The 27237-nt window shown below is 43.4% G+C and overlaps 1 protein-coding gene across 2 annotated transcripts in view; it reads left to right on the top strand.

Moving 5' to 3' along the window:
• EML6 (EMAP like 6) overlaps positions 1–27237 on the top strand; it is an 87190-nt gene that overhangs the window by 54393 nt on the left and 5560 nt on the right. The window contains exons 17-37 of one of the 2 annotated variants that reach the window (XM_041417246.1): positions 990–1090; positions 2343–2545; positions 3740–3851; positions 4516–4643; positions 5353–5494; positions 6507–6659; positions 6907–7038; positions 7878–7966; positions 8589–8765; positions 8862–9063; positions 9273–9399; positions 18399–18477; positions 19464–19593; positions 20063–20161; positions 21712–21885; positions 22552–22760; positions 23216–23373; positions 23990–24104; positions 24537–24725; positions 25706–25878; positions 26599–26761. In XM_041417246.1, the coding sequence (XP_041273180.1) occupies positions 990–1090; positions 2343–2545; positions 3740–3851; positions 4516–4643; positions 5353–5494; positions 6507–6659; positions 6907–7038; positions 7878–7966; positions 8589–8765; positions 8862–9063; positions 9273–9399; positions 18399–18477; positions 19464–19593; positions 20063–20161; positions 21712–21885; positions 22552–22760; positions 23216–23373; positions 23990–24104; positions 24537–24725; positions 25706–25878; positions 26599–26761 (3055 nt within the window). Of the gene's footprint in view, positions 1–989; positions 1091–2342; positions 2546–3739; positions 3852–4515; positions 4644–5352; positions 5495–6506; positions 6660–6906; positions 7039–7877; positions 7967–8588; positions 8766–8861; positions 9064–9272; positions 9400–18398; positions 18478–19463; positions 19594–20062; positions 20162–21711; positions 21886–22551; positions 22761–23215; positions 23374–23989; positions 24105–24536; positions 24726–25657; positions 25879–26598; positions 26762–27237 lie in introns of both variants that reach the window. The other variant, XM_041417247.1, reaches the window with a different exon arrangement.

Here is a 27237-nt window from a genome sequence, read left to right as displayed (position 1 = left end):
ATCTTTCTAGGCTGATTTATTTCAGCATGACTTCTCAGGTTTTTTTTTTCTTTGCTGTTGCAACATTAAGAACACTCTTATTTACTTGCTTTAATTGTTTCTGAGCTAAATTATGCAGCTTGCTTCCCTGTCCTGGCTCTCCTAGCTTCTGTCTAATTCCATTAAAATCTTTGTTGAGTGAGTTGGAACCAAACTCCTCTGCAGAGCAGGATGATGTGCTGCAGATGTCAAAGGTGCCCAGGACTGGTTTGCTTCCAGACTGATCCACTAAAAGTGAATACTGACCCTCAGAGGGGATTCAGAACCATGTGATTTTCTAGATCTGCTGAGCCTGTCAGGAAAAAGTGACTTAATCCTAGCACAAAACCTGCAGATGTACAGTGAAAAGCTTGTGCTTCCTGTTTTGGGGGTTTATAAAACACTGACATGGATATAATTAATGCTTTACACCTGGGAATATTTTTTCCTTTGATAAGACCCAAGCTTGTAAATTCCTATGAATACATCAACAAGCATGTTTAATTACCTTGAGGTGAATGTGCTGCTGAGTGAACTGCACTACAATTTTATAATTCATGATTTTATTTTCCATCTTGAAGCCCATAGATTAAACATTTCCTCATTTTTCCTGTCAGAGTATCTTCTAATATTTATTGAGTTCTCATCATTTAAATACTTATCTTGACATTTATGTCTTCTCTTAATTGCCTTGACCTTTATTGCCTGCTCTTTTGTAATGACTTAAATGAACTGAAATTCAGTGGGAGAGGATTTTTATTCCCCACATTTCTGTAGTCCCCACATGATGTATGCTCAAATTCTTCCTGCCAGCTCCATGAGGCAAAATCCCAGAACAAAGCCCTTGCAGATTACAGATATGGCTCTCTACTTTATGCTAGATGGGGAAATGATTTATATCAATGGTTTAATTAGTTTGAAATCTTAAGTCATCTCTTGCCAAGCTTTTAAAATGTCTACCTTTATTGCAGGGGCCATAAAGATAAAATATTTGTAGTGAAGTGTAATCCACATCATGTGGACAGACTAGTCACGGTTGGGATGAAGCACATCAAATTTTGGCAGCAAACAGGTACTGTATTGAATATTTTATATTTGATTAATGTGGGAATTTGTGAATATTTTTAATACAGGAACATCATATTCCCAGTTTAAGAATTTGTTTTATTTGTTAAGCTTTTAACTTTTAACTAACTTTTAAGTTTTAACTTTTTAAAGTTTTAACTAACTTTGCCAGATACCAAAATATTCAAGGGGTTAAAACCCACCTCTGAGTCAGCCAAGGTCACAATATTCCTTCCTCCTTGGAAAGAATTTCCAGTTAATTGTGTTTAAATTCTAATCATAATATTAAGGCATTCTCCTAAGCAAGCGTCCTTGGCTCCCAGAAAATCAGGTTCTTATTGAGGGTATTTTTTATTCAGGACTGGATTTTTTGCTCTTCATGACTTTTTAGATGTTTACACATGACACAAGTACTCAGAACAACTCAAAATTAGGTAATTTTAAGAGCTTCTTACACTTCATACCATAGTTTAAGCATTCAAGTGGTCCAGGTGCTCTCAGATTAATAATCATTTTTTCTGCCTTTTTTTAGTCTTTAGGTTATTTTTGCAGTGATTACTTAGACTTGTATTGCTGTTTGCCAAATTCCACGGTGGGAATGTGCATTAAGCAGCATCTTACTCCAGGAATAGTCTCTTTGCAATAAAAATGATGTCTTTTTAATTCACACTTGCTCAATGGAGTGGGGACATAGTGTGGTGTCAGCTGTGAAGCCCACAGTGCCTTGACACAAGGCCACCTATGCAGATGATATTTTGTAATTTTATATGTATTTTTGTCTAAGCATTGATTCGTGGGCCTTGTGGCTGCTTCTGCTTTCTGACCCAAAGCAAGGCTGTGGTGATTTGGTTTTCAGACAACCAGAGGAGGAACAAACCCTGCCATTTATTCTGCAAAACTGCTGCCAAAAACTCAGCATGCCAGGAAAGCAGTCTTCTACTTGTGGTCACCTCTACAGAGATGCAGCATGGCAGAAGCTGCCGTGGGCAAAAACCATCCTGCCAGACATTGCAGTAGCTGTTTTTGCATGATTCCTCACCAAATTTATCTCTTGCTTGGGAAAACAGTCTGAAAACCTGAGGCTGATCTGCTCCAGAGCTGTCATTGCTGGGGTCACTTTCTTTGTGCTTTTCCCTCGTGTGCTGCTTTCTGCATTTCCATTCTTGGGCAGCCACAGGAGACCTTGGGGTCAAACATTTGTCCTTTACAGCCCTGTGGCTGCAAGCCCAGCCAGAACAAGCCTTGTGCTGCTGTTGCAGGTGGAGGCTTCACCTCCAAACGGGGCACGTTTGGGAGCGTGGGGAAGCTGGAGACCATGATGAGCGTCTCGTACGGGCGCGTGGAGGAGCTGGTGTTCTCTGGGGCTGCCACTGGGGACATCTACATCTGGAAGGAGACCCTGCTGCTGAGGACAGTGAAGGCCCATGATGGACCTGTGTTTGCCATGCATGCGCTGGACAAGGTGTCTGTCACCTTCCTTCACCTTGGTTTTTGTTGCACTAATGGATTTTAGAGGTGTTTGGGATTAAACAAAGCCAATGGGAATGAGTTCTGTTATTTGATAGACCTGTGTTTGTAAGCACCCTGTTCCATGTACAGGTACCTGACCAGCAGCTTTCTGACCTCTAAAAATTTAGAATTTATTTCTCACTCTGCTCAGGAGAGTGGTTTTCATGTTTGTGTGAACCACAGGAGAATAATGGGTAACATTCATTGCCTCTTCAAGCTGATCCCAAAAACATTCATGCATTACCAGTTTCCAAAATATAAAACTTGATATTTTAATAATATTATCATTGTGTCTTAGTCAAGACTTTAGATATCCAAAGGTTTTGGGTTTTGAGTTAACTATTCCAGATAACAAAAAAATTATCTTTCAGTTGCATCAATGCATCCATAAAAGAAATTATGACAAAATATTTGCATCACACAAATGAGCTTAGGACAAAGTTTTGCCCCTGGCAATTTGAAGATAATGTTGATAATGAAATATCCCTTTTGAGGTTATGGTTTCAACTGTAGAAGTAAAGGATGAGAAGAATGTTAGCTATTAACATTTTTATATATCAAGGTCAATTAAGATCCCTGTGGCTCAATCCTTTTTGGCCCTAATTGATTGTTCCCAGCTTTCCCATCAATTTTTCTCTTTGATCTTGGCACTGAACATCCTCTTCACTTAGATTTTTGTTGATTAGTTATTTATGCTCTTTTGCATTCACTTGGCCCAGATAATCTACCCAGGGAATTAATGAGAGAATTGGTCCCTGATGCATTATTAGAACTTGGGCTGAAGCATCTGTTATGTCAATTGAATTTGGAATAGCTTGAGAAGCTGTTACTGCCAACTACTGCCTCTTCTAAGGACAAACCACATTTTTCCATTGCTTGTTCCCACATGCAGGCAAATGTCCTGGTCCAGCATTCCTGTTTACAACAGTGTGTGCTCCATATGGTTGCAAATTCTTTATAACCCTAGAAAAGCAACTCCAAATCTTGTCCACTTGAATTTTTCTCTCATAGGTATGCACTCCAGTATTTTTAGTTTGACACATGAATAAAAAGCAGGGGAGACTTTATTGTGCCTTTGGACATGTCCTTTTGAATCTCTCCCATGAGTGCTGACATTTGTGTGTGTTCTCCTACTGTGCTTGTGCAGGGCTTTGTAACGGGTGGAAAAGATGGAATTGTGGCCCTTTGGGATGATATGTTTGAGAGATGTCTGAAGACATATGCTATTAAAAGAGCAGCACTCTCTGCTAGTTCTAAAGGTATTGCTTTTCAGTGGTTTCAATAAGGACTGTGTGCATGGAGGGTGGTAAATAGTAAAAATATAGGGACTGGGTGTCAAATCTTACCAGAAGGCAAAGGGACCAGCAACACACCGCTTACTCTGTGCTGGAATGTTCTGGTTTGATCCATATAAGATGCATTTCTTGTATTCCCTGTCATTTATGGTTTGTTCTGCTATTGCCTCCTCTATTTCATGACATTGAGCTTTGTTTTCATTGGTGAGATGCTTTTAAGGAGAAATGTCCCCAGCCTTGAGTTTGGCAGTTGCAAAGTCAATCCAGTTTCCGTGGCTGGCCACATTCCCTGTGGTGAGAGCAGGGGCCCTGTGATGTGGAAAGCCCTGTTAAATACCCCAGGCCTCAGTGTGGAAATCTGGAAAGGAATATTCATATGTAATCACAGAATTAGTCCGAGGTGCTGGAACTCCAAGCCCCTCAGGCCCTGTCACTGTTAAAGCAGTGAAATACCAGTCATTGTATTGCCACAGCACAGACAAAATCCCCTCCCTGTATTAGTAAGGAATCCATGGATTATCTGGCAGTTTTATCTCATGTTCATGATTTTGAACAGATTTGAATTATATATATAAACTGCAAGGGATATGGAATTAAAAATAAAAACCAAAAATCTTGCATTCTTCAGGTTTACTTTTAGAAGACAATCCCTCCATCCGAGCCATCAGCCTGGGACATGGGCACATCCTGGTAGGAACTAAAAATGGAGAAATACTTGAAATTGATAAAAGTGGGCCTATGACTCTGCTTGTTCAGGTACTGTGTGGATCTCCCATAGCAAACTATTTCATGTGTTTTGACAAAAAGGCTGGTTCTTTGATATTCATTTTTGAGTAAATTTTGATCACATGAAGTAATCCTTCAAATTTGTCTTGCCTGCATGACTGCCTTACTATCCAAGATGTGTGGGGTCGTGTTTTATAAAACATGGAACTCAATCACTAATGCAGATTGAGAGCAGTAAGAAATTATTTAACCTTGATATGCAGTGCCAGCAAACTGTATGCAAGCTGAAGGAAAGCTGGAAAAAAGCAGGAAGAGTGATTAACAAGTTGGAAAACTGAGAATCTGAGGCAAAATTAAAATGAAGTATTATGTGTATTTTGGGCAAACAAGGAGCTAAAAAAGGACATAAACTTTGAGGATTAGCCAGTGTTAGGATTTCAGGGTAAAGTCCTGTTTGGGGTGTAACTGTTCCCTATTAGTCTCAAGTTTGGAAAGGAAAATATTGGAAGAACAGGGATTATAGCCAGTAATAGTGGAGGGGAGTATGGAAGAGTGTTTTAGACATTTGTTGTGGGGACAGAGCAGACGTTCAGGTCTTTTGGAATGCGGAAAGCTTTGGAGAGGGGAGATGGTGAAGGCTTTACTGCCTGGGACTTGCAAAATGAGGCAGGGCGAGCTTAGAACCTATTACACAGCCCCACGGGCATTATTTCCTCTTGTGTGGAATGCTTTCCTCCAGGGCCATATGGAAGGAGAAGTGTGGGGCCTGGCAGCTCATCCTCTCCTACCCGTGTGCGCCACGGTGAGCGACGACAAAACGCTGCGCATCTGGGAGCTCTCGTCACAGCACCGCATGCTGGCAGTGAGGAAGCTCAAAAAAGGTAACTCTGCCTTTGCCTGGGGCAGCCATGGATCCTCTGCTTCTGGAGCAGCTCCCTCTCTGCTTTCAGGGCACATCACGGGCATTAATTGGGTAGGCAAAGGACGCGGTCGTTAAGAAATTGGGAGCACGGGAAATAAATTGTCTTTGGCATGTGTCAAGTCAGTGCAAAGGGAAGGAAGAAAAAGGACTGTAATCTATTGTAATGAATAATAATAAAATGAACTTCAGTATCTTTTTTCCCAATATCAAGGGGAATGAATTGACCTCAGAATCACTTTCCTCCCTAGGAATACTTAAGGCCACTACATTGCTGACATAAAAGAATTTCCTTATAAAGACAAAAGTACAATTTCCTGCATGTTGAGCACAGTCATCTTTTCCTGTCAATATGAGCTTTGGCTGTTAAACCAACTTTTCTAAAATGAACACTTTTCCTCTCCTCTGTATAAAATTAGATAAGCTATATTGAAATGCTGCCTTCTCAAAATCACTCTTTTTTTATTAATTCACTGATATCCCTCAGGAAATTTTAAATTGTTCATTTTGAGTGACAGATCTCAAGCACAGGAACCCTTAACTGGCTAGGTGAAAACAGTTAAATTTTTTGGAAACGTGAACTTGGGAATGGGTGAGGGTAGCTGTAGGAGAGTATGCCAGAATAATGCTGAGGCAGAGGTACATTGCCCTTAGTGAATCTTTGAATTTTCCATCTGGATTTCCTTTCTGTATGTGTTTTGGGGATTTTCTTTTATTTCTGCCATTGGTGTGTTTAGAATGCAGCTGGAAGGTGATATTTGCACATAAACCTGTTTCAAAAGGTTTCAGTCGTTGTTGTCAACCCTGTAACGAAGCATCCATCATACCCCTCTGTAACATATCTTTTTCAAGAGACAACAGATCTGTTTTAAAACGACATACTTGAAGTAGAAACGTTTCAGTTGCAGTGCACTGATGGTTTTCTCGGTCCCAGCTTTTGAAGTTTGACAGCTCGTTTCCATGTGCCTCCGCAGGCGGGCGCTGCTGTGCCTTCTCTCCGGACGGGAAAGCCCTGGCGGTGGGGCTGAACGACGGCAGTTTCCTGGTGGTGAACGCTGACACTGTGGAGGACATGGTCTCTTTCCACCACAGGAAGGAGATGATCTCGGATATCAAGTTTTCACGAGGTACAACCAGGTGATAAGGTGGAAGAGGAGTGTTTATCTTGCAGTTCGTTTCTCTTGTCTAGGCAAGGTTGAATGTTCCAAATGTAGAGTGGCTTTGTGTGTGCTCCGTGCATTAAATACTTCACAGTTCCGTGTGGCTGCACTCGAACAGGCCCACCCCTGCCTGGTGAATTCACTGCAGTGGTGAAAAGCACACCAGTACCAGTTGGATTTACCTTTTAATAACCTCGGTGTCTCCTCCTTCCAGAATCAGGGAAGTACCTGGCCGTGGCTTCCCACGATAACTTTGTAGATATTTACAACGTCCTTACCAGCAAAAGGGTTGGCATTTGCAAAGGTGCCTCCAGCTACATCACCCACATCGACTGGGACTCCAGAGGTAAAGTGTTGGCCAGAGATACAGACTGGAAATGCCCATAAAATGGAATATCAGGAAACTGTTCCCCTCCAGTTATTGAGATCAACCACTGATGCAAATGCTTTTTCCCCATGGAGCGCTGTATGGATCCAGTGCAATTACATTTGTTGGTGTCCAATTTCCTTTCCTTGCTGAGCTCTGCATGGCAATCCCTGCAAGCAGCTAGAGCCTGATGATCCCAGCTAATTAAGTCCAGCAGGATCCATAATGAGCTCCTTCCAGTGAGCCTTCCCAGAGCAGATGTGATCTGTGTGGGACCACCTGTGTGCCTGAGCTCTGTCCCTGCTGTTGGCCACCCCAAAACGTGGTGTGAGCCAGGGGCAGCAACACCACAGCATCTCCATGGGCACAGCAAACTTCCCAGGACAGCTCAGAGTGGAGCTGGCTCTGCCAGTGGGGCAGTGCAGAAGGGATGGGAGCTGACAAAGGTTCCACTTTTGGCAAAGCTGCCTTGTAAAATTATTAGGAAAGTTAATAGCACATGCATTTATTTTTGACTTCCATTAGTGTGATGGTGAAATGCAAGCAAAATATTCCCTATCAGCAGAAATTGATTTGCTGTGCAACAGCAACTTCTTAAGGATATTGGATGGTATTTAAAATATTACTTATGCATTGAATCAGAGTATGGGACCCTTACAAGAGTGATTTTAAGCATCTGTATTACTTTGGCTATCAACAACTCTCTAGAGGATAATTTTTTAGTTTACCCCCAGAAATCTCTTCACTCAATCAACAGGAAGTTCTTAATAGTCATAATAATTATTAAGATTCATAACAAACTCTCCTTTTGTATCCAGGAAAGCTATTGCAAGTCAATTCTGGTGCCAAAGAACAACTATTTTTTGAAGCACCAAGGGGGAAAAGACATATTATAAGAATTGCTGAGGTATGAATTGTGGGCTGGATTATTTTTACTGTGGAAGTTAATTTAAAGAATTGTCTTCAAATGGTGTATCTCTTTCATTTTATAATGCTTTATTTATAATGGTTAGAATTAGAATTATTTAGTAATTCCACAGTGTTTTTCCTAGCATTTGTAAATGGCAGAATGTGCAGGTTTCTGCTTATATCTCTAAATTTATTATTGTTTATTTACTAGCAGCCATTTGTCATAATCCCCTTCTCAAAGCCACCTGTTTTCTGTGTAACTGGTTGCACATGGGCTATAAGCCACCTTCAAACAGCAGGACCTGGCTTTTCATGAAGCTGATTATTTGTGACATGTAATTTTATATGACTACAAAATTGCCAATGTTTAGCACCTCAGAAAATCTGCAGGGAGATTTGTATCCAAATTGTGCTCTGCCTTGGAAAAATGGGAATGTTTAAAGTGTTAAGCCTTTTGATGAAGATGCATAATCTGTATTAACAAGTGGAACAGCTCAGTTTCTTAAGAACTAAAAGTATTAAAATAAAAATGTCAAACATAGAAAACTACACACATGAAATTAGTGTGTGTTTGGTATGTTTAAAGTAAGAAGCCTTCTCTGGGGGAATTTTGCTTGCAGATAGAGAAGATTGAGTGGGACACCTGGACATGTGTGCTTGGTCCCACCTGTGAGGGAATCTGGCCCATGCACAGCGACGTCACCGTTGTCAACGCGGCCAGTCTCACAAAGGACAGAACCCTCTTGGCCACAGGAGATGATTTTGGGTTTGTGAAGCTCTTTTCCTACCCAGTGAAGGTAAGAAGTGTGTTTGTCTCACTGATGGGAAAGGGAAAGAAGGAAGGAGCTGTTGCTGGGTGCCAGGCTGCCAGTGGGGGATTCTCTGTGCTGCAGGGCCAGCATGCCAGGTTCAAGAAGTACGTGGGGCACAGTGCCCAGGTGACCAACGTGCAGTGGCTGCACAACGACTCCGTGCTCCTCACCGTCGGCGGCGCCGACACCGCCCTCATGATCTGGACCAGGGAGTTCCTGGGCATCCAGGAGAGCAAGCTGGTGGACAGTGAAGAATCAGACACAGATGCAGAGGAAGATGGAGGTAAAGAGGATTTAATTCAGTCTGCCTTGCCTCAATCAGAGATTCACGCAGGCATTTAACTTGAGGCTTTGCTATGCTAAATTTCAGTAAGGAGAGCTTGGCAGGATTTGTTTCCTTCCTTCCTTTCATTGTTGCAGATCTTCTTATTCTCTACTGTCCCACTATGAAACAAGGGTAGTTTGTTTTAGTCTATGTTTTATTTTTCTAAGGTTATGACAGTGATGTTGCAAGAGAAAAAGCAATTGACTACACCACTAAGATCTATGCAGTGAGCATCCGAGAAATGGAAGGCACAAAACCCCATCAGCAGCTGAAGGAGGTTTCAGTGGAAGAGAGGTATGTCCCACAAAGGCTTTTGCTCCCAAGTGTGCCTTTTCGCAGGTCTCTTTTCATTCAACTAAAATTAGTCCTTAGAAATAAGACAGGAATTTTAGAATTCACCAGCTAACATTTAAAATGGTGTTCACAGAGTACAACGTGTTCATGTGGTGGAGAAAAATACATGGGTATGACACATCTCTGAGTGTTGTGTTCTCTTTTGCCATTCACATGAGCATTTATATTCTCTCCTAACCAGCATGTGTCTGAAGCAGAGCACTTGTGGTAGTGGTAAGCTTGTAAATATTTTGTGGTTAAGGCTTTGGGTGGTGCTTTTATTTAAAGACTTTTCAGTCGCTTGTAATTGTGTTGGGTTGTCACTGTTAAAGCTGGAATTTCCCATGGCACACGCTGGCCTTAGGCTGAAATATTCTAAAAAAACATTAGCTGGAAGGGGAACAGTGTTGGAGAGGAGAGCAAAGAAGAGAGGTAAGAGCTAAGAACAGAGGGTGAATCCAGTGGAACACAGACCTAAAGGAGGGGGTGGTAAAATCTGATGGGACAGAACAGGAGCATCTATAACCAGTAAAGTAGTTCCCCCTCAAAATCTGGAGCAGTAAATCCCTACCTGTGAATCCAGCTGGTGACTCAGCTGTGAATCCATTTTGTTTCTTTTGATAGAGTATTTTCTTAGAAATGATCATTCTTTTATCAGGAGTTTCCCTGCTCTTGCCCCCCACTGGGCACTGACACAAAGGACTGCTGTGGGTTAATCCAAGAAAGAATTTGAGCCTAGTTCTGTTATTGCAAGAGACAAAATGGAGTTAATAATATTTCCTAATCTCATGTAGGCCTTGGGAAAAGAGTTTCTGTCTTTAAAGCTCTCAAAGAATGCAGTGCTGAACATGTTGAACATGAGAAAGTAATTAATCATTTTTGCTCAGTAAATGTGCAAAACAGGAGAATTGAGTGTGAAATGTGGGGTAAGAACAATGAGAAGAAAAATGTTGCACCCATTTTTTTTTATCACAATGTTTTAACAGTACCAAGCAGGAGGAGGATCAGTGATTTTTACAATAAAATGTTGGACCATAACCTTCTCTTTTTCCATTTCTTTTAAGAATATCTCTTTTCTTCAAATAAAGACTTTGTTCCTCCATCTTTCTACAAAAAGGCATAGTGTATCATCTGGTAAACATAAATGTTTGCAAATTGAGTTAAAAAAAAGGAAAATTATTATTTGATTTTGGGCGAGTTGCTAAATTGTTACAGGAATAACAAGTGGCATTGGTACAGATATTTTGCACCAGAAACCCCTGTACTGTCCAGCTGATTTATTTTGCTGTGATGATGCTATCAACAGTTTTGTACTCTGTGTTAGTCTAGGTTGAAAATAAACCCTTGTCACTGTCCTTCCCATCTTTTCTGCTGGACAGTCACAGCTCTTGTACACATTTTTATCTCCTTTTTAAATTACAGCTGCTTCAGTACAATCACACCTTTGGTATTTGGAATTTGCTGTTTTGATCATTCTGACAACAAATTTCGTCATTTTCATATGTCACTTGTTAAGCAAAGATCAATTCACTTTCCTGTCTTCAAGGGCTTAATATAAATAGTGAGAACTTATAGTGAAATAATCAGAAGTGGCAACTTTATGGTGAAATGTCAGCAAAACTGCTTTCTGAGGGTGTTGTGATTGGATAGGGCCTTAAGCTGTGAAAGGTGCTGGGGTTTGGGTGCACTAAGACAGGATTCATGCTTTGGCTACTGCAAGACTGCAATTCCTGGTCACAGTGGGACAATATGGGCACAATTCCTGCAGAACCTTGGCCCTCCCAGTTGTGAGTGCCTCAGGCTACAGCTGACTTCTCTCAGAAGATGTGTGAAAAATGAGGGAAGCTTTGCAGCTGTGTCAAATTCCGTCTTTTCTGAGAACACAAAAGAATGTAGCAGCTGGAAAAGGGTTTGTCTGCCCATGACAAATTTCTGAAATCCCAGGCCTGACTTGTCTTTGCACCTGCAAGGTGTGAAGTGAGAGTTGATCAATCCAGGTGAAATGGGAAGTCTGCAAGTACTCAGCTGTCTGTGTGGAGGGAAATCCTAAATGTTCAGGGAAATCTAAGGCCAAGTCAGCTGGCCTTGAGGCTGTGGAGTCTTGACATCTCTGTGCACAGGGCTGAGTGAAGAGGCAGCAAGGAATACTGGAGGCAGCTCCCAAATCTTTAGATTTTCTGCCAAAGGCACAGCTGGAGTAGCTCTCCCAGCCCCTCCAGGTTTGAAGAAGGGAGCCCAGAGGATGTGTTCCATTCTCTTTCAGGCAGGTATGTGGGGAAACCTGGTAGGCTTTTGAGGAGGAGGTTTTTCTGGGGGAAATATTCCAGATCTTTCCTTTTGTGATTGTGCCATATGTCTGTCTGAAGACCCCAGTGGTTGTGCACTTAATGGCTCTTGTGCCTTGAATATTCTGGCATTGGTGGCTTACTGTCACTCACTGTCCACGTGTTGAAAACCATGGGACAAGTTGGGAGGCTGCTTAGAAACTGGGAGTAAATCCCAGGGCCTAGGAAACTGCTGGCCCACTTCACTGCAACATCTAGTGAAGGTCTTGGAGTGTCCCCCTTGCTGTGTTTTCATTGTGACTTTGAGAAAGGAAAAATAACGAAGGTGTAGTGAGAAGAAACTCATAATTAGGCAAGTTTAAATTAAGGAAAGGGGAAAAAAGAAGCAAGTTTCTGGTTTAAGCCAGAAGTAGGAATAGGTGGGGCTGCTTCTGTGAGCTGCTCCTTGGGGGCAATGACTCGGAGCTCACTGGGGTTTTTTCTTTTAAAAGTCATATTTAGAGGGTAAACTGTTGCTGAAGTTACTTTCCAACTTATGAAATCAAACACGTTTCAAAGGTGCTATGTGGCACCTACAAGACACATCCATCTGTTTAATCCTTCTGTTTGCTGGAATAAACTTGCAGGACTCTGTGCTTCTCTAATAGAAAGTGGTGAATCTGAAAACCTCCAGGTACAAAATTTCTCTAGAAATAACAATTAATTGTTCAATTCAGGAGGAGTCTGATCTCAGGAACAGTGATGGGACTCCTGAGAAGATTACAAGTGTAGGGTTGGGAGCTGAACTGTCCAGTGATTAGTATAAACTTAGGAGTAATGATAGTATTTTCCCTTAGAAAAGAAAATGAGAGCCCTTTATGAAATTTATTTTTCCTAACTCAAATATAATAAAAATAATCATGATTCTGCAAATATCTTGGAGGAGTGTAGAAGTTACTTGATAGATTTTACTTGCAGGATTTTAATCAAATCATGGCCTGGTATTTTTAGGGGGATCCAACATTTCCTGTCTCCATCAGCAGCTACAGCTTTAGGATGGCAAAGCGACAGGAGAGCTGTTGCTGAGGCACGGTTTTAAAATGTCTTACAGTTGTATTGGTGCATTTGGTTAAGGTCATTAATCGATTGTTGTTTCTCTCTCCTCTCCCCGACCTTGTTGTTTTTCTTCTCCCCCCTTTCCATGTGTTCCCTGCTCTCCCCCCCCACCCTTGCCCCTGTCTCCCTTTGTGCCCGTGGCTGGCCCCCCTTGCCCTGCCCGTGCTCAGGAGCGGGGTGCCCTCGAGAGGGGCCGCAGGAGCCGTCTCGCGGGGTGGGAGCTCCCAGCGCGGCGCTCCCACTCCTCGGGACCCCCTGGCCACTGGTGGGACTGTCCCAGACAATCCAGGACAATTGTAAGCTCTGCTGTGTGCCGCAGAAGAATTGTGCTGTTTCACAAAAGGGCCGGTTTTTGAACTGGGACCATTTAAACCACGAATTGATACGATGAGAAGTAACGCGAGCTTGCTGATGCCTGTATTTATGTTACTAATCTCAAAGGCAAAAAGACCTGTTTGCATTTGGCCTCCTACTAACCCCTAACACACCCCCTGCATCTGCAGCCCTCCTTTAGCTCAATTTGCATGACTCCACCTGAACCTGGTGATGGGAACTCCTCCAGAGCAGGTGGAATGTGTAGAAAACAAGAAGCAGCATTAGCATGTTTGTCTGGTTTTCTGTTTTCTCGGCATCCTGGCTTGTCTCCCTCTCCATGAATTACCCACCTCAGAGCCTGGTCTCTATCATGGTGTAATCATGTGTCCTGATAAAGGTGAAAAGTTAAAGAAGTTGAATTTTCTGTCTTCAAAGTTACTCTTTAAATTATTGATTTCTTTAAAACAACATGAGTTAGCTTATATAAGCTCCCAAAATAGCCCCCACAAGCTTTGCACCATGAAGTGAATTATTAGATTTATGGTTGCAGTCTTGGTTCCTGCACCTTTACACACACACGTCTGTGGGTGCAGTGCAAAAGCTCTGAGTGTGAATCTGTGTTGTATTTATGTGTAGGTGGGGACTATTCAATATGTATCTGAAAAAATACATCTTTGGGGTGGAGAAAATTACTTTGGGCTTATTCCTGCAGAAAGCCCCTCTCTGAGAATGAGGAGCATCATTTGGAATATTCTCTTTTACTTTCTCAACGGCATTATGTCAAGTTAATGCACCCTAAATGCACTTGACAGCCTGCTGGTTTCATCCCATTTGTCCCCAAGGCTTGTACCATTGTGACTGGTATTTGTCAGTCCCTGCCAAGCTGCTGAACTCAGAGTCAATCTCACTGCTCCCACAGGTCAGCACAGAGCTGGCTCAAAGCTCTGCTCTGTTTGTGTGACACTTGGGGGAGTGGAACTGAGGGATGCCAGCATTGCCACGCGTTCCCAACACCTCTCTCTCTGAGCCTGAGTGCTCTGCCCTGGGGGTGATGTGAAGTACTCAGCTTTTCTCAGGGCTGTTGTGCAGGAGGTAGTCCAGGGCTGATGGAAAAAGCCATGTTTCTCGTGTTCTGTCATGCAGAGGGAGGATCTGCTGTGTATGATTGGTTCAGTGTTTGTGTTTACACAGTACAGCTTCAAAATATGCTGGAGCTTATGCAGGGAATAACAAAACAAATGGAAAAGACTCTGTTCCTTCAGGGTGTGAGGGACAGCAGGGCCAGTCTGGTACAGGAGCTGTTTAGGGAACAACTTCCCAAGGTGCTCAGAACGAAGGCCTTAGGTTTCATTCCAGTGATTGCCCTCCTTACTAATTGCTGTAGTGCTCATTTCACTGGACACTGAGCTGGAATGACCTGGGAATGCAGTGACCAGCTGCCCTGACAGGCTGTGACAGCAGCTGGCCCCACCATATGTCCTGCAGTACTTTGTGGTTGGTTTTTTTTTTTAAGATTGCATTAGCATACATGTGAAGTTCTAAATATTGTAACCATATAAGGCTTTTTCAGTCCTTTAAAAAGGTCATTTACCACTGATGTTTCTCTCTAGTTCTGTTTGAGCTTTGCTTTGATCTGCTGTATTTGAGAGCAGGGTATTTTCATGTTGAATCCTATTCTTTTTGTTGTCTTATGATAGCTACAAAGTGTTAGGAAAAAGTAGCAGCAGGAAAAGTTGTATGTAAAACTCCTATGTATTTTGGGATGGGAAAATCCAAGGCTTTAGAATTTACAAAATCTTTTAATCCCTTCTCTGGGAAGGGATTAAAAAAAGCTCAAGGAGTTTTGCAGCAGTTGGGGGCACTTGGGAGTGCCCTCCTGTCACTGGTGAAGGGCACAGTTAAAAGCTGCTTTTGCATTTTTTCTGAAATGAACAGTATATTTTTTAAACCTTGGATTTTTGTTCTGTTGCCCAATCCAACCCTACCATCCTTTCCTCTCCTTGAACCTTGCTTTCTCTTCTCAAGAGCAGTCCTGCTCATGTTTGTGTAGATCCAGGTGTGTTCCCTCTCCAGTTTGCAGCCATGTACATCCATGTCTATCTCCCTTTTGGGCTTGGAGCATTTCCCCACCCATTGCTGCTGGCTCAGCCTGTCACCTTCTTGGTTACAGGACACTCCTGTCCACCTCTCCCTGCTCCAGACCTTGGTGGTCCCTTTCATGTGACACTGTTTTGGAGTTCCCATGCTGTTCCTATTGGCCTTGGAGCAGAATGTGTCCTCCCCAGTTTATGCCTGATGCAGTCAGCATCTCCAACCAGGCAGCAATTCTGGCCTGTGACCTGGAAACAGGAGCTGGTTATATCCCCTCCCACAGCATTTATCATAACAGTTTTTGATCTGCCTTTTCTTTTGCCCTTTGTTTTCCATCTACATGGATCTAGCTTTTTTTCTCCTCATGGTTTGGCCCTGCTCTCTAAGATCACAGCTCTTTCTTTCCTCAAGGTGCCCCACTCTTCCAAAACCCCATTCCCTCTTCCCCCCAGCCCAGCTCTTGTTGTGTCCATCTGTTGTTCTCCATCCCGGTGCTGCCTGTTCACCCCACCCCTGATTTGGGTTCTCTCCCCCCGTGGCTGGAGGGGATGTTCACTCACATCTTTTCACATTTCTGCATGAAGGTGGTGCTGAGGTTTTGTCAGTTTGGATCTGGGCTTCTATCCCTGACTGACAGCTGCGTGTCCTCATGTGAGAACATCCTGGAGATTGCCATGAGTACCAGAAATCTTCTCTGCTGTATTCACAGTACCCAAAGAGCTGAAACCCTCTAATATCTGACTGTGTCCTGTGTTTCCCAGAGCTCCTCGGTGCCGTAACGTGATCTAAGCACGTTTGTCTGAAATTGCTGCAAAGAAACCGTTAATGCTTGTGTTATGTTTTAACTTGCTTTCCTTTGGAGGCAGGGAATTGTCAAGTAAGTACTGGTGGGGAGCCCAGCTGAGGCCTGGATTGCTGGGAATGTGCCATGCAGGTTGCACAGGTCCAACAGGGCAAAGGGGTGTCATTTGCTGCAGTGCAAATTTCTTGTCTTGGCAGTGTCATCTTCTGTGTCAAAACAAACTAGATGTAGTCACAGGCTTGTTGAAAGTGAAATGACTTCTTACAGTGTTTCAAATGTGCTGCTTTCCATTTGTTTTATTAAGGTGGTGATGAGGCAGTGAATGCACACGTGTGTGTATATATACATGGCTGTGTATATATGAATGCACACAACATCTGTGTTTGTGTGTGCTGTGAGTAGGTATCTATAAAAGTATCTCTGTGTGTGTCTCCAAATTAAGCCTCATGCTTACAATCTGGTGACTATCAAGCATGTCACAGTGGTAGTGTTCTCTTGCTTTCATGAAGTATTTTGGCTTGCTCTTGTCATAAACTTTGATATTCCTAGGTAAAGAAATGTAGAAATGATCCGGTTTGAAATAACACTAAAACAGAAAAAAGCATGCAAGAAAACAATTCTTTTCCTAAGTGCCAGTTCAGAGGCCTTCATAAATCTGGGTTGAAATGAAATAATGAATTTATTTTGTAAGACAAGTTTTGTAATAACTTCCTCTGCCCCTTCCCTGCCGGTGACAGCACCGCTGCTCGGTCCCGCTCCACCCAGGGTCACCCCAGGGGACTTGAGTGACCACTGTCTGAGGAAATAAAGGTACTTGTTCCCTGAGGACAAGGCAGGACAGGCTGTCCCAGGAGTGACTTGGCCTCCTCACAGCAACTGTGGGCTAAATTGCAGCTGAGCTGGGATAGAGAACAATCATCCATTGTGTGCGATCTCAGCACTGCCTAGGAAGCTGTCAGCTTCCTACCAGTTCCCTCCCTGTCAGGCTCCTGAAAATAAACCAACCGTGGAACCCCGTTCTGCTCTGGTGCAAAGTGTGCAGGAAGCTTGGATGTAGTTCCCTTTCTCCTCCATCCTGCAGGATCTTGAGCTGCCAGGCTGCCCAGGGATGCTGGGTGCAATGTTTCCGGGTCTGTGCACTCTTTGGTTTCTGTTTTAGTTCTTGCTGGCATGCTTGGATAGCACGTGTTGTGCCCAAGGAATGACTGCTGCTCTCTGAAAGTGCTTGTGCATGAGTCTCGTGCTCAGAAGTGACTCCTAAACTCTATTAAGTTTCTTGCTTGGCTTTATTTGCTGCTTACAAGGGGATCAAGGTAACTCTTTCTCTCTCTTCGTGTCGTGGGGTCACCTGCTGATGTGCTTGTTGGTCCTTGCTGTGCTTGAGATCTGGGTTAGACTGGTTTCCTCCAGCCTTGCTGTGTCTCAGAGCTCAGCTTGTCCTGCTGCTCATTTCCACAGGGCTCAGTGCCCACTGTGCTCTGTCCACCATGCCTTTAATACCTTCCATGAAAAATCCAGCTCCAGAAAAAGCAGCTCCCTATACACAAAAGGGATTTCATTCTTCTCCAATTAATTTTTTGCAAAATGGGAATTACTGGTAGTTACGGTCTTAGGACAGGAACAAATTTCACAACGTGTGGAATGTAATAGCAAGGTCACATTTTTCTGGAATCATAAGCTCTGGGAATGCTTTCCACATGCTCTCCTTAGCTCTGTCCCTCTTTTCCCAGCAGGATCAACATCAGCAGCAGAGGTTATCTGGCCTTACAGACTGTTTGCACACATCAGATTTTGTCTCAGCCTGTGTTCTGCATTTGTCTCTTTATCTACTTTTAGCAACTGTAATTATATAAAATAGCTTTGCTGGCCTCAATCTTCCAAATTCCCTTGGATGAATGACTTGTGCATTTAAATGCAACCATTTTATCTTTAATGTGATTTTGAGAAGACTTTATTGAAGCCATGTCAAGGTTTTGGGATGGGGTTTCTCCAGAAGAATCAAGGCTGAGCAGAGGTCAACTGCCAGCTGCAGAAATTACTTCAGATCATTTCTGAAAGCACCAATTTATCATCATTTCATATTTAAGGATTTTTCCATGGGTTTAAATCATTATGGTTTGGGGTCTTTTGGATGGTGTGAGGTTGTTTGTTCTGCCACTCATCCATGAAGTCTACATCAATGTTTCTGCACTTTCTATCAAAAAGTGCACTTTCTAAAAAAGTGCAGGATTTTAGTCAGTTTATTCTACAACTCTGAAAAGAGCTCATACAGGGGCAACTGTCCATTTGCTGCTCACACATGCTGTGGTTTTAAAGGCTGTGTTTAACTTTCAAATATACTGATTGTCTCCTTTTTTAAATGTTCTTTTCAGGCCACCCGTGAGCAGAGCTGCTCCTCAGCCTGAGAAACTACAAAAGAACAATGTCAACAAAAAAAAGAAACTGGTTGAGGTCAGAATTCATATCTTTCCTATTTTTTTGAAAGTAACATGTGGTGAGTGAAATCCATCCCATTTTGTCTCTCAGTGAAGGGCAGGTACAATCACAGAGTATGTGCATTCCCATGCTCCCTGCTCAATCCCAAGGGAAATACACCCAGAACCAGCACTGTGACCCAGGAAAAATCCTGTGTGGGATTTTGAATGATGGAATTTGCTCATTGACTTTGGAACTTCCCTTTCTCCCCAAAGAACTTGTTTGAATTCCCACATAATAGGCAGAACCAGGAATATTCTGTGACCTGTGTGGGCCATTTGCAACACTTGGTCTATGGCTAATTGGGATTGTTCCCAGTGAGCTGTGATTGTGTTTGGGACAGTCATTAATTTGGGCTTCAGGGCTCCAAGGCAGCCCTAACACAATCCATTGACCATCCTGGGTTCCTGGAGGAAATTTCCTTGGCAAGTGCTCGCTGTAAGCTGCAATTACACCTCTGATTAATGTCTTAATTGCAGAGTTACTTATAGATTGCCCTGGCTTCCTCTAAGGACTTTTTAAGGTCAGAATTTGGTCTGTGGAAATTTGGTAGTTTATGAGAATGATTTTTGAAAACTCTGCAGATAGCTTCTTTAAAATATTTGATACCCTATATAAACTTCGATGGGAAGAGCAATAAAATCCAACCTGTTCTGTGAGTTCTATCTGTTTGGAATGGGGATTTACAGAACCAGGGCATTTATAGCCCTCTGAGTAATTAAAAATAAAATAACGTAAGTGCAGTGCTTTAGTTGAACAATTAAAAGTTGTTGATGGCCTCTGATAATGTTATGCCTCAATAAATGAGCAGAGTGGGGATAACTAATTATTGTTTTGTTATTCTATTGCCTCTACAAGATATTTGTACTTGTGTAATTTAGAATTGTCCTTAAGTGGTCCAGGTTCTAAAATCTTGCTTTTTCTTCCATTTCACTCTTGTTCTTTTTGTTTTCCTGGAGCAGGAGCTGGCTTTAGACCATGTGTTTGGATACAGAGGATTTGACTGTCGCAACAACCTCCATTACCTGAACGATGGTGCTGACATTATTTTCCACACAGCTGCAGCAGGCATTGTCCAAAACCTCTCCACTGGTAATTCCACTTAAAAAATACTTGGAGATAAAATAGCTTTATAAGGAAAATATTTTTGATCGGAAGTCTGAACTTTTTAATATTCCTGTGGCTTTCCCACATTTTACATCTTGATAAATAGCACAAAATCACTCTAGGTGGCCTTTGGGGACTCCAGTCCTAGGACAGCCTCTGGCCTGTGGGCTGGGACACAAGGATGGCCCCATCTGTCCTTCCTGGGCCCTTTCCCTTGGGAGGGCTTTGCTGATTCCCTGGATATATAGATAATTTCCCAAACACTGCTTCTGTACCCACCTCCGTGTGTTGATGCTCGTGTCCATAGTGCATTTGGGAACGGTGCCTGGGAATGGGAGCAGGGCAGCCTTAGTGGCCCCTCATCACCTGCAGAGCTGTAACCAGCTGCCCAAATAGTCTGTGGTGGCTCTTCCTGGGTCCTGTGGTGACTGAAATCCTGTTTGGATGGCATTAGGTAGCCAGAGCTTCTACCTGGAGCACACTGATGACATCCTGTGCCTGACGGTGAACCAGCACCCCAAGTACAAGAACGTGGTGGCCACCAGCCAGATCGGTATGTGCCCCCCAGCAAAGCTGCACTCACAGTTTTCAGGGCACTGCTTTATTTGGGGCTTTTCTGGGGAGGAATTCTACTTTTTGTTTGATTTGGAAGAAGTAATCAAGCTCCAGGGTTTTCTTATTGTTTCAATTCCGTCTCTGATTGTGAGTGATTGCATTTTGGAGTTAATTGTAGTGTAATCATATTTCAGAAGGCAAACTTTGATAAGCTGCCTAATCATCTCAATAATCTGATTTATAGAGTTCCTTCTTTCCTTCCTGTGTCCAAGGCACTGTTTAGCAGTGAGAATACAATGAGCATAATTTTCTCTGCAGGAAGACAGGAGCTGACAGAAAAGGCCAGAAACAGAGAGAGATCTCAGCAGAAGTTAGGGGACATATCAGGGGACAGCTGAGAAACCACGCGTGTTTGTGTGTTTATTGTTTACATGGAGGGTCCTGCAGGAGTGAACATTGCATGGGGAATGCAGGATGAGTTGTCCCAAGCCTTGAGAAGGATGTGCTGCCCCTCAGCCTAATGCTGAAATAATTAACTTGATGGAGAACAGGGTCAGAACGTCTCCTCAGCCTGTTCTGGAAGGAGAATGGAATCCATAACTTGAGGACAGGAGTCACTTAACAGGGGGCAGGGAGTGGTAGTGATGAGCACAGTGACAAACACAAACCCTCTGCTGCCTGTCCTGAGCACAGTCACTGCAGCTGGAATGTGGGGGGAGCACCCAAGCCTGCACGTGGTGCCAGAGCTGCAAACACTGATTTCTGGGACGTGGAAAAGGCCAAAGGCCCTTTTCCTAGGCCTCGGGAGATCAGTGCTTCTGGCTTTGCTTTGATACTTTGTATAACTAGAGATTCACTTCACTTTTGAATTGAATAACCTTTAAAACCTGCATGCCTGTAAGATTTCTTTTGGATATCATTTTTAAAACTTAAAAGTACTAAATATTGTTGCAATATTTGTGTATAAAAGCCAATATACCCAAAAAAGTTCAACAATATTCCTGCTTATTTGTTTTGTTGATTTAATCCATATCCATTTCCAAGTTTTTAATTTTGTTTTCCTTCTGGTGCTGATGCTGGCACTTCAGCACCAGTCACATGACTTATTTCACTTATTGTTTTCCCTTGGTGCTTCCTCATTTGCCATTGCTCTCACAATGCAGGTGACATGACAGAATTCCCAGGTAAGGCTGATTTGTTTGTGAATTTAGCAGAGTCCTGTACGAGTTCCATGTTGCCTCGTTGTATCTGTGTGAACCATGGATACAAGTGAAACATCTGCAGGCAATTTCTTTTGCATGAGGCTCTTCATGAATGTTATGTTGTTCTTTTAGAACTTGTCTGACTTCATGGACTACAATGATCCCCCCCCTGTGTTTTGCAAGCTATTTTGATTTCTCTTTGTTTCCCAGTAGTGCTAATCTTCAAACAAATCCAAACCCCCAACTAATGTCTGTGCAGGTTAAATGTTCTTGAAGAATGCCTGGTTTGCATTGCAGTGAAGCTTTTCAGAATCAATTCCCTTTCAACGCCCCTCTCTGCCCACAGGTACAACCCCCACAATTCATATATGGGATGCCATGAGCAAGCAAACCCTTTCCATGCTGCGCTGCTTCCACACCAAAGGGGTCAATTATGTGAACTTCAGTGCCACCGGCAAACTCCTGGTGTCAGTGGGAGTCGACCCAGAGCACACCATCACCGTCTGGAGGTGGCAAGAAGGTACAAACCAGGGGAAATGGTGTTCCTTCAGCCTCACAGAGCTGTGCACAATGATTGCCTTTGCCTTTCAAGTCTTTGGACTTTGTGTCCCTGCTCTGAGTATCCCAGTTAATCAGTTAAAGATAGCAAAGGGCTAAAAAATATGAACAGGAAGATAAGTTTTAAACACCTGTTGTAAGTGGAAATTAAGGAAAGAATGATGCTTAATGTAAAATTACATGAAATTAAGGAAAATTACTATTTTCTTTCCTAAAACACTTCTAGTACTCTGATGGAGGTAGGTCTTTGGGAAGTAATTTCTAGAAAAGAATTATCTTTGGAAATGGTGGTGGGGAGAGGAAAAGTGCCTCAGGTCATGCATGTGTCCCTGTGCATTTTTCATCAGATGATAGCCAACATTTCTGTGTTATTTCACTGACCCAGGAGACAGATTTTGCTATGAAGGCCTTAAATCTGCATTTCCTAAATCTGTGGGATGCAAGCAGGGACTTTGGGAGTTGCATGAAGATGTTTGATATACTAAACAGTGTTGGGATTTGCAGCTTTCAGCATCTGGGGCACAGATCTCTAATCCAATACCAGCTCCATTTATTTGATAAAATCATATCAGAGGTTAATTTCTCAGGTGAATTCAGCTTTGTTTTCATCATTTCTTCATTAAAACAGGGGCCAAAGTTGCCAGCAGGGGAGGACACCTGGAGAGGATCTTTGTTGTGGAGTTCCGCCCGGACTCCGACACTCAGTTCGTGTCCGTGGGGGTCAAACACATGAAGTTCTGGACCTTGGCTGGCAGTGCTTTGCTCTACAAGAAAGGAGTCATTGGTTCCATGGAAGATGCCAAAATGCAAACCATGCTCTCTGTTGCCTTTGGAGCAGTGAGTTCAAATTACCTGCTGCAGGATTTTACATTACCTTTGTTTTGAACCTGCAAGGGTCAGTTTTCTGTGCTGAAATCCAACCCAGCTTGTTAGTGAAATGTGGATTTAAACCCAGTGCACCTTGAGATCCTTCCCTGGATTTCCTGAGCACATTCCTGGGTGAATGTCTTCTGTTAAGCTCTGTGCACACCTACTGTCCTGGCTTTTTTTTTTTTTTTTTTTTACACTTTGCTGGTTATTTATCTGTTTAACTTAAACTTGATCTGTTATTTTGTGTGTCATTTTTTCTGCTGTAAGGGTGTTAGGTGTGACACATGCCAGTGATACCACCAATGGTGACAATCCAGTGTGGTCGTTAAGGACTTTTAAGTTTAATTTAAAGAATTTCACTTGAAGCTGAACAAAAACGCCGAGCTGTCTGTTGTATCAGGGATTGCTGCTGTGTGTTGCAGAATAACCTCACGTTCACTGGTGCCATAAATGGAGATGTCTACGTGTGGAAGGATCATTTCCTGGTCAGGCTGGTGGCCAAGGCTCACACAGGACCGGTGTTCACCATGTACACGACGCTGCGGGACGGGCTCATCGTTACCGGCGGGAAGGAGAGGCCGTAAGACACTGGATCTTCCTCAAGTGCCAGCTTCTGTCTCGCTTGTGTGGTTTTTGTTTTTGTTATTTATCCAGCACCCCAGAGATAAATGGTCTCTGTGCTGTAACAGCTTCACTCTCACTTTTGCATAACCTGCCCAGGGGGCTCAGTAAGTGAAGGACTAAAGGAGGATACTTGAGGGTCACAGTGGCACATGTTATGTGGCAGGGAGACACTGAACCTCTTTGGAATTGTTCCAAACACCTGGATAAGCTCTTACTGCCTGAGCTCCTGCCATAAGTGGAGTTCTCTTCATTTGTTAGTTCTGTCAAACTACAGACAGCCTCTCCCAGTGGAGATGCTGCGGGTCTTGGGATTACCACAAGAAACAGATTTGCTGAGAAACAGATTTGAGATACATGGCAAGAGAGCAGTCTGGTTTGTACAAATTATGGTGCTGTTTAAAACACGAAGCGTGAAAGCATTTAATTTTTTATTATTTACTTCCCATTGCACCATAATAGCGATACAGAGTGGAGGGTGGGTCAGTGAATGTTTAGTGATTTAAGCAGAAAAATACTGGTGGGCTTTGCATGTGTAAAGGAGCCGTGCAGGTAACACCAGGCCTCCTTTGCAGCACGAAGGAGGGGGGAGCAGTGAAGCTGTGGGACCAGGAGATGAAGCGGTGCCGAGCGTTCCAGCTGGAGACCGGGCAGCTCATCGAGTGCGTGCGCTCCGTGTGCCGGGGCAAGGTGAGCAGCGGGCAGAGCTCGGCTGCTTGCCTGAACTTCTGCTTGTTCTTTAAAGTCACAAAACCCCCACTGGGAGTTACTGGGAGAGTCTCTGTCGTGGAGCACAGTAGAAATAATGGAGTCATTTGACTTGCTGCAGTCACTCTTGCGTGGGTTTAAGTTGTAGATGAGAAAGGAGCGGTGATGCTGCACAGGGAGGGACCTGTCCAGCCGAGCGCTCCAGGGATGGTCTCTGTTTCATTTTGCTCAGCAATCTGACACATTCCTTGATAACAACACCACTGAGGAAAGTTGTTTTATATTTCCAGTCAAGTAGCCATTAACCAATTACAAGCTTAATCTGTTTATGTTTTTTCCAAGCATTTGCCAAGGAAGCTCAGGCAGTTTAAACCGTGCGGTTACTGTTACACTGACCACCTCTCTCCACTCCAGGGGAAAATCTTAGTGGGAACAAAAGATGGAGAAATCCTTGAAGTAGGAGAAAAAAACGCTGCTTCAAACTTGTTAATTGACTGTCACATGGAAGGGGAAATCTGGGGCTTGGCAACTCACCCCTCCAAAGACATATTTATCTCTGCAAGCAATGATGGAACAGCCAGGATCTGGGACCTGTCGGACAAAGTGAGTACCGTGAACGTAAAAGTGTGGGATTGAAAATGAGCATTGTATCCAAGCATGCGTTTTTCCAGCTGTGCCTTTGAGCAGCCCTGGAATGAGAACAGGGTTTTGCCTCTGTCCTGAGCAGGTTTTGGTCATGTTTGGCACCAGCACTCCCAGAGGAATGCAGGGATTCACCAACACACCTGCTCATGGAGTGCCTCTTGTTGAGCATTATTTATTTTGATCCAAATCTGCAGGTTGGGGGATCAAGGAAGCATTTTAATTCCACATTGCCTGTCTGGGTGACACAGACTGTGCTGTCACACACACAGCCCCTGCCCATCATTCTGCCTTCCTGGCAGGCATGCCTCCCTCTTCTTCAGAGCCTTCCTTTGGAACTCTGCATGTTGCCTTAGGGATTTTTTTCAAGTTAAATTGACTAACAACAACCATTTTAAAAAACAATAAATAAAACATTTTTTAAAAAAAAGTTTTCAGCTCATTTTGGCCAGCATAAACCTTTTCAAAAGCTTGTTATCTGAGCTAACAGGAATAATTTTTAATGAGGAAAATGTATATACTATAAATACAACCAGCTAGGTGAAAATGCAAGAGCTTTCTAGGACATTTTCACATATCAAATGAAATGGGAAAGCTCTGTGCCAATCAGCAGTTGTTGGAGATGTCAAAGTCACCTTTGAAACAAGTTAGGAAATAGATTTTTCAGCTTGTTCTGCTAAAGAGTCCTTTTTCTGGTGTGAAACTCGATGTCAGTCTAGAGAATAATGCAAACATGAACCCCCCATCCAAATCACATCTCTATGTTGAAGTCTGCTTAGCGACATATGCCTGGTGGGATGCGAGTCTCGGTGTGACATTTCAGGTTGATGTTTAGAGGGAAACAGAGCGGATTTGTTTTTAATTAAGCAAGTTTTACACTTTGTGTTTGGAAGCCGTCCGTGTGCTGGGGAGGTGTGAGCCTGTTGCGCGTGTCCCCGCAGAAGCTGGTGAACAAGGTGAGCCTGGGGCACCCCGCGCGCTGCGCCGCCTACAGCCCCGACGGCGAGATGGTGGCCATCGGCATGAGGAACGGCGAGTTCGTCGTCCTGCTGGTCAACAGCCTCAAGGTCTGGGGCAAGAAGCGGGACAGGAAGTCTGCAATTCAGGACATCAGGTAGGAGGTGCTCCAAATACACGGCCCCGGCTCAGGGGAACGGCCACGGAGTGCCGGCTGGATTTGCAGAGGTTTTGCAAGTGTGTGTTTGTTGAGACCTGTGTGAGCTGGTGAAGGGCACTGTGGTGGTGCTTTAATTCAGTTACAGCCAACTGCACAGCTGTAATTACGGGAATTAATTCTCCAAATTGCAGTTCCTGTTGCTGACTCCCAGAGGATTGGTGTCTCTCTGCACACTGTGCTGTGGCTTAATGTGAGCGCAATGTTAACGTCATTTAACCACAAACAATGTAGAATAGAGTCATGGAATGGTCTGGGTTGGAAGGGACCTTAAAGCTCATCCAGTCCCACCCTTGCCATGGACAGGGACACCTTCCACTATCCCAGCTTGCTCCAAGCCCCATCCAACCTGGCCTTGAACACTTCTAGTCGTGGGGCTGCCACAGCTTCTCTGGGGAACCTGTGCCTGGGCCTCACCACCCTCACAGGCAACAATTCCTTCCCAATATTCCATCTAACCCTGTCCTCTGTCAGAGATATCCTGAGTCTTCCTCTTCTCTTAAGCATCAAGTTTTGGTTTGGGCTCAGTCTTGCTGTTGATAGAAGGTTTTTTGTGGTTTTCTTTAAAAAAAAAGTTACTGTCACGTTAGCATGAGAAGCAAAAGCAAATCTTGCACCAAAACAGCCAGTGACATCCCCACTCCATGTTGCATTGTCTAGGATCAGCCCGGATAACAGGTTTTTGGCAGTGGGCTCACAAGAACATACTGTGGATTTTTATGATCTCACTCAAGGCACAACCCTGAACCGAATTGGCTACTGCAAGGACATTGCCAGTTTTGTCATCCAGATGGACTTCTCTGCAGACAGCAGGTACATCCAGGTATGTCTGGGATGGCCCCGGAGTGCTCGCCTTTGTTGGGCCACCATAGCGAGGTGGAGGCTCGAGCTGTGCTAAGGGCAATGGAAGGGGTACAATGCTGAAAAAGAAATTGTGGATTATAACCATATCAAAGCCTTTCTCTTCCTCCCTGAGGCTGGGATGTGTGTGAGAGCTCAGTTGTTTTAATTAAACTGTTAATTTGAAGGCGCTTCCTTCAGAAATGTTTCTGATTTAGTAAAATTATATTGAGATAAAGTAAAGCATCAAAGTGAGAGAATATCTGTCAGCTCTGCATGTGAGCATCTCCTTCCATCATCATCCTGTAACAATGTTATTCCTTTATATCACACATGATGAATTCTAGATTATGAGGAAAAAAGAGAAATATTATCCTAGATGTTTAAATGCTGATAAAACCTGGTGGTGAAACTGCTGGAAATCTCAAAGAAAATGATGTGTTTAAAGCAGTTTCCAGG

The sequence above is a fragment of the Onychostruthus taczanowskii genome, unplaced genomic scaffold (assembly GCF_017590055.1).
Source record: "Onychostruthus taczanowskii isolate IOZ18803 unplaced genomic scaffold, ASM1759005v1 scaffold55, whole genome shotgun sequence".
Classification (NCBI taxonomy): domain Eukaryota; kingdom Metazoa; phylum Chordata; class Aves; order Passeriformes; family Passeridae; genus Onychostruthus; species Onychostruthus taczanowskii.
Note: the sequence above shows the minus strand (reverse complement) of the source record. Positions and strands in the feature narration are given on the sequence as shown.